This window comes from Giraffa tippelskirchi, chromosome 9 (genome assembly GCF_054371585.1).
Source record: "Giraffa tippelskirchi isolate mGirTip1 chromosome 9, T2T-mGirTip1v1.2.pri, whole genome shotgun sequence".
NCBI classification, from domain to species: domain Eukaryota; kingdom Metazoa; phylum Chordata; class Mammalia; order Artiodactyla; family Giraffidae; genus Giraffa; species Giraffa tippelskirchi.
In genome coordinates this window covers 111,449,619-111,465,024 of record NC_137283.1, presented here as the reverse complement: position 1 = coordinate 111,465,024, position 15,406 = coordinate 111,449,619, and the positions used below count along the sequence as shown (strand labels likewise).

General features: G+C 42.3%; 1 protein-coding gene across 4 annotated transcripts in view; it reads right to left on the bottom strand.

The window, feature by feature from the left end:
- Positions 1–15,406, bottom strand: part of PREP (prolyl endopeptidase) — a 135,962-nt gene that overhangs the window by 13,513 nt on the left and 107,043 nt on the right. For all 4 annotated transcript variants that reach the window (XR_014065179.1, XM_081529322.1, XM_081529323.1 and 1 more), the window contains 2 exons: positions 4,040–4,176; positions 2,881–2,975 (listed from right to left, as the gene is read on the bottom strand). Coding sequence is in view for 3 of the 4 variants with exons in the window: in XM_081529322.1 (XP_081385448.1) it covers positions 2,881–2,975; positions 4,040–4,176 (232 nt within the window). In the remaining variant the exon portion in view is untranslated. The remainder of the gene's footprint in view (positions 1–2,880; positions 2,976–4,039; positions 4,177–15,406) is intronic.

The following is a 15,406-nucleotide window of genomic DNA, read 5'->3' as shown; positions in this document are numbered from 1 at the left end:
ATAAAAGGGAGAAAGCATGTCATCAACACGAACTTGTGTTCTGGGAGGAGCTGGGCTCACGGACACACGACTTGGAGAACTGAGTCCTCCATGAGCTCCACAGAGTATGTGACGATGGAGGTGAGCTCACTGCCTCTTCCCTGGGAAGATGAAAGTGCTCTGCACAGAGAGGCTCATGTCTCACCTCTCCTCTTTGCAAGAGTTTGAGATGAGTAAACGATTTTGAGAACTAAAGCTCTCTGATTTTGCCCTTGGCTATTTATTCAAGAACTTAAGTAGGAATCTGGAGAAGGGAATGGCAACCCACTCCAGCATTCTTGCCTGGAGAACCCCATGTAGAGAGGAGCCTGGAGGGCTATAGTCCATAGGGTCGCAAAGAGTTGGACACGACTGAGTGACTAACACACACAAGTAGGAATTAGGTGATTAGGTGGGGGAATGTTGCTGCACAAAGTAGCTTATTAGTTTTAGTCTTTGTTGGCCCTGCAGCATGCAGGGTCTTCCCCTGCCAAGGACTGAACTCATGCCCTGCTTCAGTGGAACTGCAGAGTCTTAACCATTGGACCACCAGGGAAGTCCCTAGTTTCTCTAGTCTTTTTTTTCTCTCTAGTCTTGAATGAAGAGGATCTCAAACATCTCCCCAGAGAATCTCAGCTTTCGCATAGCCAAATGAATCCATTAAGAGAGGCACATCTGTAAGGTCTTAGAATATCTAAAAGTAAAGGCCAAAATTCAAAGTCATGCTCTCAAAGGAATGGATACCTGAAATAACTGCCTATGAAATGAACAAAAAGCAGACATAGATGTGATTAGATATTTGAGATTAAATATAACCATTTTTGCAGAAATTCAATTAAGGATGAAGCAGTACTACTGAAGAAATTTTTTCATATCAAAACAAATGTTATTAAGATTTTAATAAGAAATTATCAGTGAATTAGAATGGCTAGGATAACTTAGTTTCCCGGAATAATATAATTTTGAGTATATGACTATATTTTTTAAAGGGCATTAAATTTTAAAACTCAATTAACAGAATGCAATCTAGATTTATCAATGTTCAATATGACAGGGTCTAACTGAAAAGGTCCATTTGGGGTCCTTTTGCTGGGAGAAAGTCTATGATCAACCTAAACACAGGTAAGCAACTTTCAGCTTCAGTCAAGCTGCAAACTTCCCTCCCCTCAAGGCTTTTGGAAAATAACTTGGTTATATTTAATACAGAGATGAGAAAGTTGACCAAGACCAAGGGAGGGCAGTCTTCCCTATCAGAGCTCAGTGGGCCACCTAAGGAACAGAAGAATTTTACGCTGAAGAACTTCCACGGTGTCACGAGTCTATGCAGGTAGGTGTTTAAGTGTGTACATGAAAAATTTTAAACCAGAAAATTGGGTGAATCAAGGGCTCCAGACTTAGCATATTGGTTTGGGATGTAAATCAAACATATGGTATGTTGAGATTTTATTTTTATTCTCCTTTTCTTAGTCATCTCTTAATATCACAGTTTCACAGTATGATTTTAGTGTAATTAAACTCATATCAGGTCCAAGTCAAAATTATACAATAAATCTATGCTGTTTCAAATACAATGACAACTGATAAAGCCTTCAGGGATGACACCTGGCAGCAGTTGGCCCAACAATGGCTGGGGCCCCATGTGTCCACTGGGGACATTCACTCTTGCTAAGATTCTCAGATAGTTTGCTGTCTAACATTGGTCCTTGAGGGTGCATGCTGAAGACCCAGGGATCAGTTCTGGGCCTTTCCTGCCTCCTGACACTTAATAGTTACTTAGGAAGAATTCTCTTTACTCTTCTCTTTGCTGATTTTATCTGATGCAGCACAACAGAGCCTCTGGCCTCAGGAGGCAGAGAAGAACAAGTGGGTTTATAGATCTGAAGGGTGGTCTTGGATGCTCTTCTTGCGGAAGAAGAGCCCCCTCGGCTGGTGCTGCCCAATCAAGCCCTGGCACTGGGGTCTGCCCTCGGGCCTGCAGACTGTCTTCTACACGATGGCTGATGTCGAGATGGGAGAAGCAGGGAGCTGGTGGGAGTGAAGGTGCGTCCCCCAAACACAGGAATAAGGTAAGGGAAGAGCATCTTCAAGTTATTGGTTCATCTATACATTTCAGATTCACAAAAGCCTGGGAGACAGGGCATGCTCCGTATATAGAGAAAAGGAAAAAACAACAGGGCTTTAAAAATAAAGACTGCCATAATGTTTTTAATTTCCTCAAGCAACTAGAATACATGCTTCAGGAGGCCAGAGACTGAGTCATTAAAACCAGAAAAGAATAACAACTGCGTTGCGTTGAATAAAACCTGCACGTGATAGAGTCCCCACAGTAATGCTAAGGGAGATGCTATTTGTTAGCAGTGTCGGAAAACTTGGAGAAAACAAGCAAAAGATGCCCAAACCGGGACTAGGAAAGCTCTATTTTAGAGAGATCTTTTCTGTTAAGAGAAAATAACGTGGTTTTGCAGTCTGTTTTAAGAGAGCCTGGCTTTCACTGTTTAGCATTATCTGGCTAACAGAGGACACAATAAATACCAAAAGTTATACCCCAGACTCACTTCTGACAATGATTGATAGATAAAAATGTACACCATATATTGCTAAAAAAATTGATTATGGTATGAAGGGGATGCTTCTGAAAAATATGTACTTCATTAAAATAGACTGCAAAAGAAAATGTGAAAAGACTGAGCTGTTAATTTAAACAGACACTGAAACTACAGTTTCAATTTAGAAAGGCGGGGACACTGCCTGCAGTGTGTCTGGAAGCATCCTTATTTTTCATCATCTGTCTTGTCTCGTCTGCTCCTAACCCCTCGGCTCAGACTGCGCCATATTTGTGTTTCTGCAGAGAACACACCTTACCTTTATGCCATGTCTCTCCATATTCGCCACCTCCTCTGATGTTGGCCACTGCAAGGACACCACCCATGTGTCTCACGAAGATGAGCCTGGACACACTGAGAGGTGGCGAAAAGAGTTAACTGCCCCTAAGTGCCTGGTAAGGACCACACTGTCTCCCTCCACCACACACACGCCCCTGAGGACACTCCACACGTGGTATCATCTGAACGGGAGCCCAGCACTTACATGTTTCACTTAAATCAAGTGAGGTAAAACTTTTGACTGGTTAACTGCAAAGCTCAGACATTTTCACGAGCATTCAGTATACCTCACTTTGAACAACGGTCTTGGCAAACAAAAACACTGCCAAGCTGCCTGACACAGGTCTGGTGTGAACACCCAGTACTCGCTCCTGCTACCATTTTTTCCAGTATCTTTCTCCAAATTAAGTCGGAAAAAAGAAAGAAAGCTCTTTCTGAAGTATGAATTTTATACAGGTTTTCCAGAGATTTACGTATTAAACTAGGCATGAGAGAGACAGAGGAGATCAAGGACACAGACCAGAAAACAAGAAGGGAGTGCCCAGGGCTGGAGGATGTTTTCTAGAAATAAACAGAAGAAATGATAGTACAAAGCTTCTTTACAAAATTTAGATTTTGTTTTCCCCCTTCTCTTCCCACTGACCCTAACAGTATTAGTACTGAGGTTATTTCTCTGCTTGCTGTAACTAAAATTAATTTTGCTTTGAAAACTATTTCTGAAATTTTATCATTCTTTCTTTCAGTAACTGGGGAAATGACAGGCTTCGGCAGCCCGAGGCTCTGGACAGTCTGGGTGCTAACTTCCTGGATGCTGAAGATCAGAGGAAGGAGAGCTGAGGTAGGTGATCAGACCAGACACTCATGTGGTCTTTCCTTCAACATTTTTCCTACACCTTGGATGGTCTCTGCTGAAACTACCAGCATATCCACTGGCTCAGAAAAGAAAATGTGTAAGTACACTTCTTACTCATCTCAATTCCCAACCCAGAGCAGGCTTAATAAATACACACAATGAACAAAGACAAGATCTGTGGGGACCAAGGGAAGGGGGTTCAGGTGCAGACACAGTCTAGACCAGCCTCTGGCTTCTCCTACTGTTTGTTTGGAGAAGATCAAATACACAGAGGTGCCACGCTTACCTGTAGTTGGGGGTGATAGATATGTTGAAGCCACCGTAGCCGTATAGGAAAGCAGGGTGAGAGCCATCCAATTTTATGCCCTTTTTATGCACGATGAACATTGGAATCTTTGTACCATCCTTGCTAGGGTAGAAAATCTAGAACAAAAGAAAGCAGAGTAGTTAGATTTCACATTCCTGAGTAAGCACTTGAATGCTTTTACATGGGAAAAGTAGGTAGTAAATTTTTTAAGACGCAGAGAGGCACAGTGAAAATCCAGTACCACTAAAGGTCTAGGTGATAAAAAAGCATATTTCAGTTTTTATGGAGACAGTGTGGAGTAGTGAATTAAGGCAGACTTGACTGAATTCTTATTCACTACCAAAAGCTAGGTGACCCCGGGCAAGTTGTCTGTTCTCAGCCTTATTTCTTTATCCCTAAAATGTGGCTGTCATGCCCACCTCTTAGGGTCTCCACGAGGCCCAACTAAGAGAAGAGGCATTCAGTTCTCTGCTCTCAGGCATCTCCCCCCAGCGCTGGAAAGTCAGATTTGGCTCTTCTGCCAGACAGTCCAATTGAGGAAGACGATTTCTCTAGGAGAGACAGTTTATATTCAACTTCCTCTTTAAATGTTAAGACACTCAACTCTTCTTCATTTTTCTATGTTTAACTACTAAATAAATGTTAGCAACAACAGAATGTGTGTGAGCTTTATAGAGTAGAGGAGGAACAACACAGAAATCCTATTGTTCTGATTAAACAATGATACTTTCTCCAGTATTGATAATGAAGGCTCATCAAACCTTCCTGAATCTGGACATACTCAGGCAAGTTCAGTTGATATTTCTAGATTCATCACATTTTGGGTAAAAGGAGTAACAGAAAAAGGATTAGCAAGAGGACGTGAAATGCTATTCAAATGGTAAGACACACAAAAAGTACTAAGGCACCCAAAGCTGATAATGGCTTTTTCCAGACAAAAATCTGTAAACAGCTTTCTCTTTGGGGAAACATGGTGTCTTTATCCCAAATGACACCTGAAAAGTGCCCCAGCTTAGAAACATCTAATAACTTCATAGTCAAGGACACAAATGTCTACAGTCACTGTGACTTGGAGCCATATTCTATTCAAAGCTTTTTAAGGTAGCAGTTCTACTGTAGAAAGTTGCCACAAAGTCCTTGGAAATAAACAGTGAGGAGTGGGCAGGGGAGAGGGGGAAGTCAAGGCAGATTTGGAGAAAGGCACTACAGGGTCACGATTAATGCCTGCAAGTCTGGTCGTTTTTTTGAAACCTGCCAAGAAATAGTATAACAAGCATTTGCTTCTACTTTGGAGAGAAATACTGAGAGATTACATAAATTTGGTCATTAAGGAATCATAGAAAATACACTGCAGAGTTCAAAATCGTTCAACGGGACAGAGTCTTTTTTTGTGTGTGTGTGTATGTTTTATTTTATTATTTATTTATTTGTTTATTTATTTTAGTTGGGGGCTAATTACTTTACAATATTGTAATAGTTTTTGCCATACATTGACATGAATCAGCCATGGGTTTACATGTGTTCCCCTTCCTGGACCCGGGACAGAGTCTTATCTAAAGTTACGAGTGCCAGTTAGCAGCCACTAACAGAAAGTAACTGTGTGGGCAGGACAAGTAAATGCCATGGCAGAGGAACAAGTGATGGACCGGGGTAATGCACAGGGCCCTCAATCAGGAGTAATCTAACCACAGAGGCAGCCGCATCCAGGGAGCAAATGGTCTCATATGATTCTACCTTAACGAATACAGCTACCTCCCAACCTCCCACCTACCCTCCAACCCCAGCCCCGCACCTATTCCCTCTTTGGTCCAACTGAGCTCTCCTCAGGCCACAGCCCCTCTGCACCAGTCAGCTGGACTGGTGCACCTCTGTCCCCACTAAGCTCTCAGACCTTCCTCTTTGCTACCACCTGGAGGAGGATTTCCAGTGCCTGAACTGGTTTGTTCCCATCTGTCTCCAGGACAAAGGAACATAATCCAAAGCACAAAGGCTCCCTTATGCCTGTAGCTGCAAAAAATATACCCAAGCTTTAAGCTGCTGTGGTTCACATGTTAAAATAACATTGAAAACCCTGTCCCAAAGTGAAACGGCACTGCAAGAATGATTACAACAATATCATCTTCAAGACAACACCTTAAAAGAAGGTTATTTCAGATTTGAACATACACACTTAATAAATATGTATACAGATTGTTTTTCAAATTTCTCTATATGGGCACAGAACAGTATTTTATGCCACTTCCATCTGTGGAATGGCAACTGATAATAAACCTTAACCTGACTCTATAAACTAATTCCTCCTGAAGCCACTTCCTTCAAAACTTTTCTTTCAGAGGCTTTTTGGGTATTTATTTTCTTTGTACATCTGCTCAGTGATGAGAAGCCCCCCATTTCCTTGTTCTTCCCAAACCTGGCCCAACCAAAAAGCTCCACCTCAGAATCTACACTAGTGGTTCTTGAACCTTATTGGTTGGACCTAAGCAGCTGGCATAAACATGTTAAAAATGCCATTTCCTAGGCATCATTCCCAGGAATTCGGACCCCATGGTGTGGGGTGGATGCCCAAATCTGCAGATTCAGCACATCTACTGGCTCTTCTGATGCAGATGGATCTAGGCTCAAAAAACTAGTTATGCTGTTGACTTGTATCATCCCTTCTAGCCTCATCAGTTACATCAACCAAAACCAGGTATTTTCCCAGTCCTTGACAATTCAATCTGAGATTCTACTTCTCTTGACCCAGTTCTCCTGCGATTTTCTTCAGTGACTAGTGATTTTCTTTCAATGACTGGTGCGCCTGGATGCCTTAAAGGCATGACCTCTGCTGCTGCCACACCCTATCCACTTGTTCATTCAAATATCTGCTGCATGTCCATTATGTGCCAAGCACTGTGCTGAGCACTGGAGACATACAGATGAATACGACCTGGATACTTCCTTCTGTCATGGGACTGAATGTCTCCAGAGTCAAGTTGACAGGTACTGCAAACACCCATCCCTTGGCCCTTAAAACTTGGAGCTCTTCTGAAAGAAACTCATTTCCCCCATGATTCCAACTTGTTCTCTCTCCACCTTTTCTTCCTTACTCCTGAGGTATCTGCCTTTTTTATTTCCTTTTTTAAAAAAACTTTCATTACAACATTCAATCCTTTATATCTCTCTGGCTCTGTCAGCCTCCCTTGGGTTTTCTTGACCAGCTTGTGACCCTTAGGGTGACCCTTAAAGTATCACTAATGCCTGAAATCCTCTAATTCTAACCTACCCAACTGGGTTTCTTTTCCTCCTCTGGGCTGCTGGGCACTCAGGAAGTGCCAATTCACTTAATTACAGATTAATAATAGTTGAACTCATGGGCTCTGGACTTATGCCTTTTTTCTTTCCCTAAATGAATTGCTTATGCTTTTTTTCTTGACTTGTCCTTGCTATATCTTTCCTAAATGTCTTTCTTACACTTTTTTCCTAATCAATTCCAGAGTAGCTGTTTCTAGTGTTTTCCATTTTCCTCCATTCCAAGCACCACCCATTTGCATCTGCTGCTCTTTGGATCTGGCTTTGCCTATCTTCATGGGAGTCATCTGCTTGGAATTCTTGAAAAACCTTCTGTCACCTTCACTCACCCTCTGAACCCCAGAAGGGTTCACTACTACTGCACTTTTCTGATCACCACAAGTTTTTCTTTTAGTATTGTCTCCTTTTCCTTGGCATACAAACGAACTCAAATTTCTTCTGTCCTACATAACAACAACAAAGCCCCAAATCTTTTGCACCACCCAGTCTGCCCCTCAAGCTAAATTTCCATCTCCTGCTTCCTTCCCGATCAAATATATCCATGGTAACCTACACCCACAGCTCACACCTGCCTGCCTCCTTCAGGACTGTCCCCACCACTGCCCTTTCAAAGGGCATCAGTGAATGGTTTTGTCTTTGCCTCTCCATCCATGAGACTTCCCTGGTGGCTCAGAGGTTAAAGCGTCTGCCTCCAATGCAGGAGACCTGGGTTCGATCCCTGGGTCGGGAAGATCCCCTGGAGAAGGAAATGGCAAACCACTCCAGTACTCTTGCCTGGAGAATCCCATGGACGGAGGAGCCTGGTAGGCTACAGTCCATGGGGTCGCAAAGAGTCGGACACGACTGAGCGACTTCCCTTCCCTTCCCTTCCCTTCCTCCATCCATACCTCTACCCCTAGTGGTGTAGTCCTTCTGAACTTTATCACATGCTTATAGAGACATATCTATTTACACATATTCACATACACAGGTTATTATTAAATGGCGGTACATAATAAAATCAGACGAATGTTGGGATAAAACTTACTCTGCTTCTCCCCAGTCAGCTATACATTATGGAATTCTTTCCAGGTTAAGATACATAGACTTAAAACTTCACTAAAAAAAACTTCATTGTATTTAACCATTTAACAAGCTTACTTAACCATTTTGCTCACCAAAAGCTAATCAGACTATTTTTTCTGTTATCAACAATGATGGAATAAATCCCTTTTACATAAATCTTATATGACTTCTGTAGGATATATTCTTAGTCATGAGATCGCTAGATCAAAGTGTACATGCATTTAAAAATTTAACAGAGGAATTAGAGTCAAGGTGGCAGAATAGGAAGCTATAGAACTCACCCCTCCCACAAGTACATCAAGAATACACCTACAAATGAAACAGTTCTCACAGAGCACCTGCTGAACACTAGCAGAGGACCTTAGATAGCTAAAAGGACAAGAAAAATTCCTGCACAACCAGGTAGGATGAAAGAAGGGAAAAAAGGGAATGAGACAGACTCCGCAGCCCTGGATGGGGAGCTGGAGGAGAGGAGAGGTTCCCACCCTCAGAGAAGCCTCCTCACCAGTGGGGAGACCAGCTGGGACACACAGGGAGCTTTGGGGACTCAGAGGAGAGCGCAGCTACTGGTCAGTGGCAGGCAGAACAGAGTAAGACCCACATGGGTGGTCTGTGCCATACAGATGGCCGAAAAAGCACATGAAAAGATGCTCAACATCACGAATTACTAGAGAAATGCAAATGAAAACTACAATAAGGTATTACCTCACACCAGTCAGAATGGCCATCATCAACAAAATCTATAAACAATAAATGCTGAAGAGGGTATGGAGAAAAGGGAACCTCCTGCACTGATGGTGGGAATGTAAATTGGTACAGTCACCATGGAGAACAGTATGGAGGTTTCTTAAGAAACTAAAAACAGAACTACCACACGATCCAGCAATCCCACTCCTGGGCATCTGTCTAGAGAAGACCATAATTTGAAAAGAAGGTGCAATGTTCACTGCACCACTATTTACAATGGCCAAACATGAAAATAACCGAAATGTCCATCAAAAGAGGAATGAATAAAGAAGACATGGTACCTATATACAACAGAATATTACTCAGCCATAAAAAAGAACAAAATGCCATTTGCAGCAATATGGATGACACTAGAGACTGTCATTCTGAGTGAAGTAAGTCAACGAAGGACAAATATTGTATGATGCTGCTTATATGTGGAATCTAAAAAAGAAAAGAGATACAAATAGACTTATTTACAGCTAAGAAATAGTTATAGATGTGGAAAACAATCTTATGATTACCAGAGGGGAAAAGGGTGGAGGGATAAATTGGGAGACTGGGCCTGACATATACACACACTATATATAAAATAGATAATAAGGACCTACTCTACTAGCACTAGTAGCACAGGGAACTCTACTTAATACTATGCGATGACTTATATGACCCAAAGAGTGGGTGTATGTATGTGTCTAACTGATTCATTCTGCCATACAGCAGGAAGAAATACAACGTTGTAAATCAACTATATTCCAATTTTAAAAAATTCAATAGATTCTGGCAAATAATTCTCTAAAGATGGTGTGTCAACTTAAGCTCCTAATGACAGTGTCAATTTCTTATTATAGTTGATGTTAAGATGGATTTTAATTTTTGTTGGCCTAGTAGGCAAACATTATCCTATTTATTGTTTTAAGATTCAGTTTTTAAATTAGCAAACATTTTCATCTGTTTATTGGTCGTTTTATATCTCTTCCTCAGAGAACAAAGTGTGCCTACCCTTTTAGTGTCCTTTACTTTTCTGACCAATTAACAGACATTCTTCTTACATTAAGGGTATTTACCTTTTTTTCTGCCATATATTTTGTTTGTATTTCCTCCCACTCTGTAGCCGGTTTTTAAAGTTTCTTTGTGGTATCTTGAATATAGACAGATAGCACATATATAGATAGGACTCCATCATCCCCAACTATAAAAGCATTGTCTATATTTTCATTTTGAAGTTTTTACATTTATAGTTACAATCCAAATGAAGTTTGTTTTTACATATAGTCTGGTATCTAACTACTTTTCCCCAAATAAACTATTATACACCATTTACTGAACAGTAGTTCTTTTCCCCACTGTTTAGAAATGCCATGTTCAAATTGGTATCTTCCCAGGCCTTATCCGTTTTGATCCCTATCTGGCAACTACTTCTTTGGCTTCCTGTGTGGAGTATCTAATTCTTTTTCAACCTTTCTAACTGATCCGTTACTAGCTCTTCTTCTTGCTCCCAAATGCTACTGTTTTGCACTTTTGTGTATGTGGTGTTCTCGTTCTCTTTTCTTTCTGCAAACTCCCCATCTGCCATCTCAGAGAGCTCCAGTAAACTGCTGTGCTAAGGACCTCCATGTCCACATCTGCAGGTCCCTGTAATCAGAAAGCCCTTCAGGGTGCTCCACGCTGAGGGCTGAGATCTCCAAGGCAACGTGCTCTAGATGTACCTCGCTCAGGTTCCTCTTCAGGGCTCTCTCATTTCAGCTGGTAGCAGCAGTCTCTTCACTCACTGTCTCCTCAGCCACCCGACTGCCAACTCTCAGAATCACAATCTTGTACCAAGGACCCCACACCCAAGCACCCACTCAGTCCTTTCTCAGGTCCCTCCTCGCCCATGGTGACCCTGCTCAGAACCTCTGCTGCACTAGCCTCAAACCCACCTGGTATTCCTGGCTCCTCTCACTAGCGTCAGTGAAGCTACAGTAGGAGCAGAACACTTTGAACTATTATTAGTAACATACAATGACCATAATGTACTTTATGTGCTACAAAAGCCATTAGTGCTTGATGAGGAGGCAACTGCTGAAGCTTGAACCCACAGGCTATTTTCAGTGCTTTATTGCTACAACACCACCCAGGTTCAAGCTAAAAAGCAAAGAGACTTACTTTTCCCCCTCATAACTGTAACCAAATGAGAGCAAGGTGACAACCCACATCCATTCTTTCTGTCCACCGTGGGCACAGCCCTTTGATGGAATGCCAAAGCCATAAAGGGACCCTTAACGGATAGGACAACAAAGTGCTCACATAGGAACCAGCAGACATCCACTTGAGTAACAGAAAAGGTCTGTCCGTCATCCAGGGCCCACAGCTCATCACGTGACGGGTCTTCCCCGTTCCTGTCAGCAGCAGAGCAAATGGTTCATGTGACAGATCCAGTTCCACCAGGAGCCTATGACCCCAAGGTTAGCAGCAGGGTCTTTCCCCGGGCACACCTGTCCACCTTCACAGACACGAGCACCACCGAAGAATCTAAGAATGTCTTTGGAAGCACCCATGAGACCACCGAGAGGGACCAGGCATTTTGATACACAACCTTCATCAGGGATACCACAGATGAAAAAGACACATCATGACAGCAGTTTAAAGCCACAGTTAGTTCTAGACATTAGTAAGCCGACCAAAGATTGGTCAGACACTGACTTTAGAAAGCCTCCTTCCTAAATTTCGAGTTCCTCCCCTTTAAAATTTATATACTTCATTTTGGAGACTCTCACAGCAGCATAATGACGTTATTCTACATTTGAAACCAAGAACATGTGCACAACCAGGCAATAAGGAATCACATTCTCTGGGAAGTCCATGCTATTTCTTGATAGAGGACAGAGATGGGTATTTTCAAGTAGTCACAAGACTGTGCTGCCTGGGAAAGGAAGTTGGTGTCAGCTCTTTCTCAGCCCTGGGTGATCAAGGTGATCCCCTCAAATTCTGGGGATTCAAACTGTTTCAGATACAAAGACAGACTGTCATTCTGGGACCTCATCTAGTGGGATGCCCTATCTTATTTTACAAAGGACAAAACCAAGGTCCATAAAGATAAAGTGCCAGCCAATGTAATACTGCCAGCTTATATAAAATTACCACCAAGTCCCTGGTCCAGCGTTTCTTCTACTCTGTCACAAAGTAATTCACTTCAAGCTATTATTTCCTTGTAAGTAATTACACAAAATTTTGCAACTGTTAGAAACTTTGTCACAGATTCTTCCCACCCCCCAAGACACTGCTTACCAAACTCGAGGGAATCCAAGGGACAAATATTCTGGCAAAGGTACTGTGCTTTCTATTGCTTTTTTGTTTTTGTTACCCTCTTGAAAAGGAGACTCACTGAAGCATGTCAAAAGCCTTATTCCAGTTATAGGGGTTATTGTTTATTATTACTGTTTTAAGCAGAATAAGTCTGCTTGGAAAGATGACCCTTCTCAAAACAATCATCAGTGTACAACCTTGAGGACAGATTATTTAAACAATATCACTACATCTACTAAAAAACTCAGTTTCAACAGTAAAAGGCAATTCACTTCAGAAATGAAACAATGCTTGAGAGAACCATAAGAAAACCCTACTGCTAAGTAATCAATTTTAGAGCAGGTTCTAATTTTGCAGATTAAAAGCCATTATTCTAGTGAATGATTGTTTAACAGAGAGCTCACAGATCTTCAGTTGAATCTTTTAAATTAAAAAACTCTTGAGGAAAAGAGAGGCAATGTCGGAAATGACCCATTTCTACTGTCAGTGTGACTGTGCAGAGGCATTGCCAGATAGAAGGTGGTTTTACCCTGGACATAGGTGCCTTAACACATGGATCTGGTTTCACATAATAGATAAATAGAAACATCTTCCTTTAAAGGAAAAGGAGGAGCAAGTGAATGTAACAAATGAAGGGAACATTACTGTTCTTCAAGAGAATGAAAAGATCAGCTCTCTATGCTGAAATGATTACTTTTCTGGAGATAATACATTTAGTAATAAGATCAATTTTACTAACGTATTCAAACATGTGCAGTCATTTAAGTTCCCCACACAATCTTTACCCCCACAGTGAACCTGGTTCAGATTCGGTGCTGTTTGAGGCAAACACCAGGACTCTCGTTATCACCAGTAACGGAATGTGCTCATCCACAGAAGATGAAGGAGAACTGGAAAGGGCAAGCCCTCCACAGAGAAGAACGTCTGGTGATAGCAACTCCTATCTAATTTTAGAGCCTGACAGGTTGAAAGGAGAATGTTCATAAAAGGGTGCTGAGCTTCCCTTTGCATCAGACTTGACAGAGGCCACTTGTGCGGCCTGTGCTAAGTGTGGCAAATACATGTGACGAGGAGCAGAGCTGCTCAGCAATTCCACACTCGACGCGAACAGGAAACAAGACACACCCAAAGAACTGGGCAGAAGGCAACCTCACTGCCTGGACTAGCTTGTAAAACAAGTATACAAAGGAGTTCGGAAGGCGCTGCACATTTCTGTGCTGGGCTTGGGTTAAAAATACTAACCTGACATTTGAAGCTTGCAATCTTATCTCTTTCCCAGACTTTTAACTTTGAAGGAGTGGGGAGGAGTTTGAATCACCTTTGGGCACGAAATATAAGGGGAAGTGTCTCTTCCACATTGCTTTACTCTGCTTTCCAAAGGATGGTTGGACATTTTTGTGACACTGGAGATTTAAACACCTTCCATGGGGCACCTCAGTGACCGCAAAGTCGGTCTATTTAAAGATCTATTATAATTTGGGGGACATTTCTTGCTAAGTGCTACACACATGATTTCTGTAGAAACGCACCAGCTCTCAAAGGCTTGGCCATCTGTTCCTTGGAGTAATAGACCTATTCCTGGTCTCAAACTGCAGCAAGAAGTGAAATAGAAAGTGGAAGGTTCTGAACACAAGGACAGACAGACAGCAGTACAGGCACAAGTGGAACATGGCACTTTGACGAGTGTTCACAGTTCAGAGGTAAGTGCACGTGTGCTCAGTCGTGTCCGACTCTGTGACCCCCTGGACTGTAGCCCGCCAGGGTCCTCTGTCCATGGGATGTTCCAGGCAAGAATACTGGGGTGGGTTGCCATTTCCTACTCCAGGGGATCTTCCTGGCCCAGGGATCAAACCTGCATCTCCAGCACTGGCAGGCGGATTCTTTATACTGAGCCACCTGGGGAGCCCTAGTTTAGATGTAGTCAGGTATTTTAAGGTAAAAAAGACAGGTGCTGTGACTTGTTTGCAGAACATAAAACCCACCTTCAGCTCCACTGCCCTGATCTCCTTGTGGTCAGGGCAAACACACAGACATTTTCATAAAAGTGAAGGACCTTCTAACTGAATGGTTCAGAGAATGCAGCTTCTGTTTTTCTAACCGGCATTGTTCCCAAGGTCCTCTCACAGAATACATACAGTGCCCTAAAATGAGGCTCACCACAACGGTCTTTAGGCTGCATGCAGGATGCATGTGTGTTTGTTTCATTCCTCATGAAAACAGCATGATGAGTCATCCTCGGGGGTTACAAGCACTGCAGTGGGTATGTTCAATCAGCATTTGTTGAATGAATAAATGAGTTAGAACTGCATATTAAACACTCTGATCCTACAAACACTGATACACCAGCCTGCCTCAGTTCCTGGGGTTCAAAGTCATCTTGGGTGCCTCTCACACATCATCTCACCTATCCCTGCCTATCCACGTGGCAGCCTTGTCTTTCAACAGGACTCTTGTTTCCAGTCTTTGGATACTTGTTACCATATTAATCTCAAGATCAAAACTAATGCTCCTCTTAATCCAGGTCACTCCCCTATTGAAAATATGCAATGACTCTCCACTGTCTACAAAATGGAGCCCATGTTTGAGACCAGCAACTGAAACTGTCTACTTTCTCCTTTCAACCTTTGTGAATCCTCTCCAGCTATCTTCTCCAATGAAACTGCCACTTCTCCAGACCCCTGCCCTCAATGTCACATCCTATACAGACTAAAGTATGACTAAAAGTATGGCTCTTGGGAATTCACTTATTTGACCCCCATCCACACTCTGATCACAATAAACTGTGGAAAATTCTGAAAGAGATGGGAATACCAGACCATCTGACCTGTCTCTTGAGAAACCTGTATGCAGGTCAGGAAGCAACAGTTAGAACTGGACATGGAACAACAGACTGGTTCCAAATAGGAAAAGGAGTACGTCAAGGCTGTATATTGTCACCCTGCTTATTTAACTTATATGCAGAGTACATCATGAGAAACG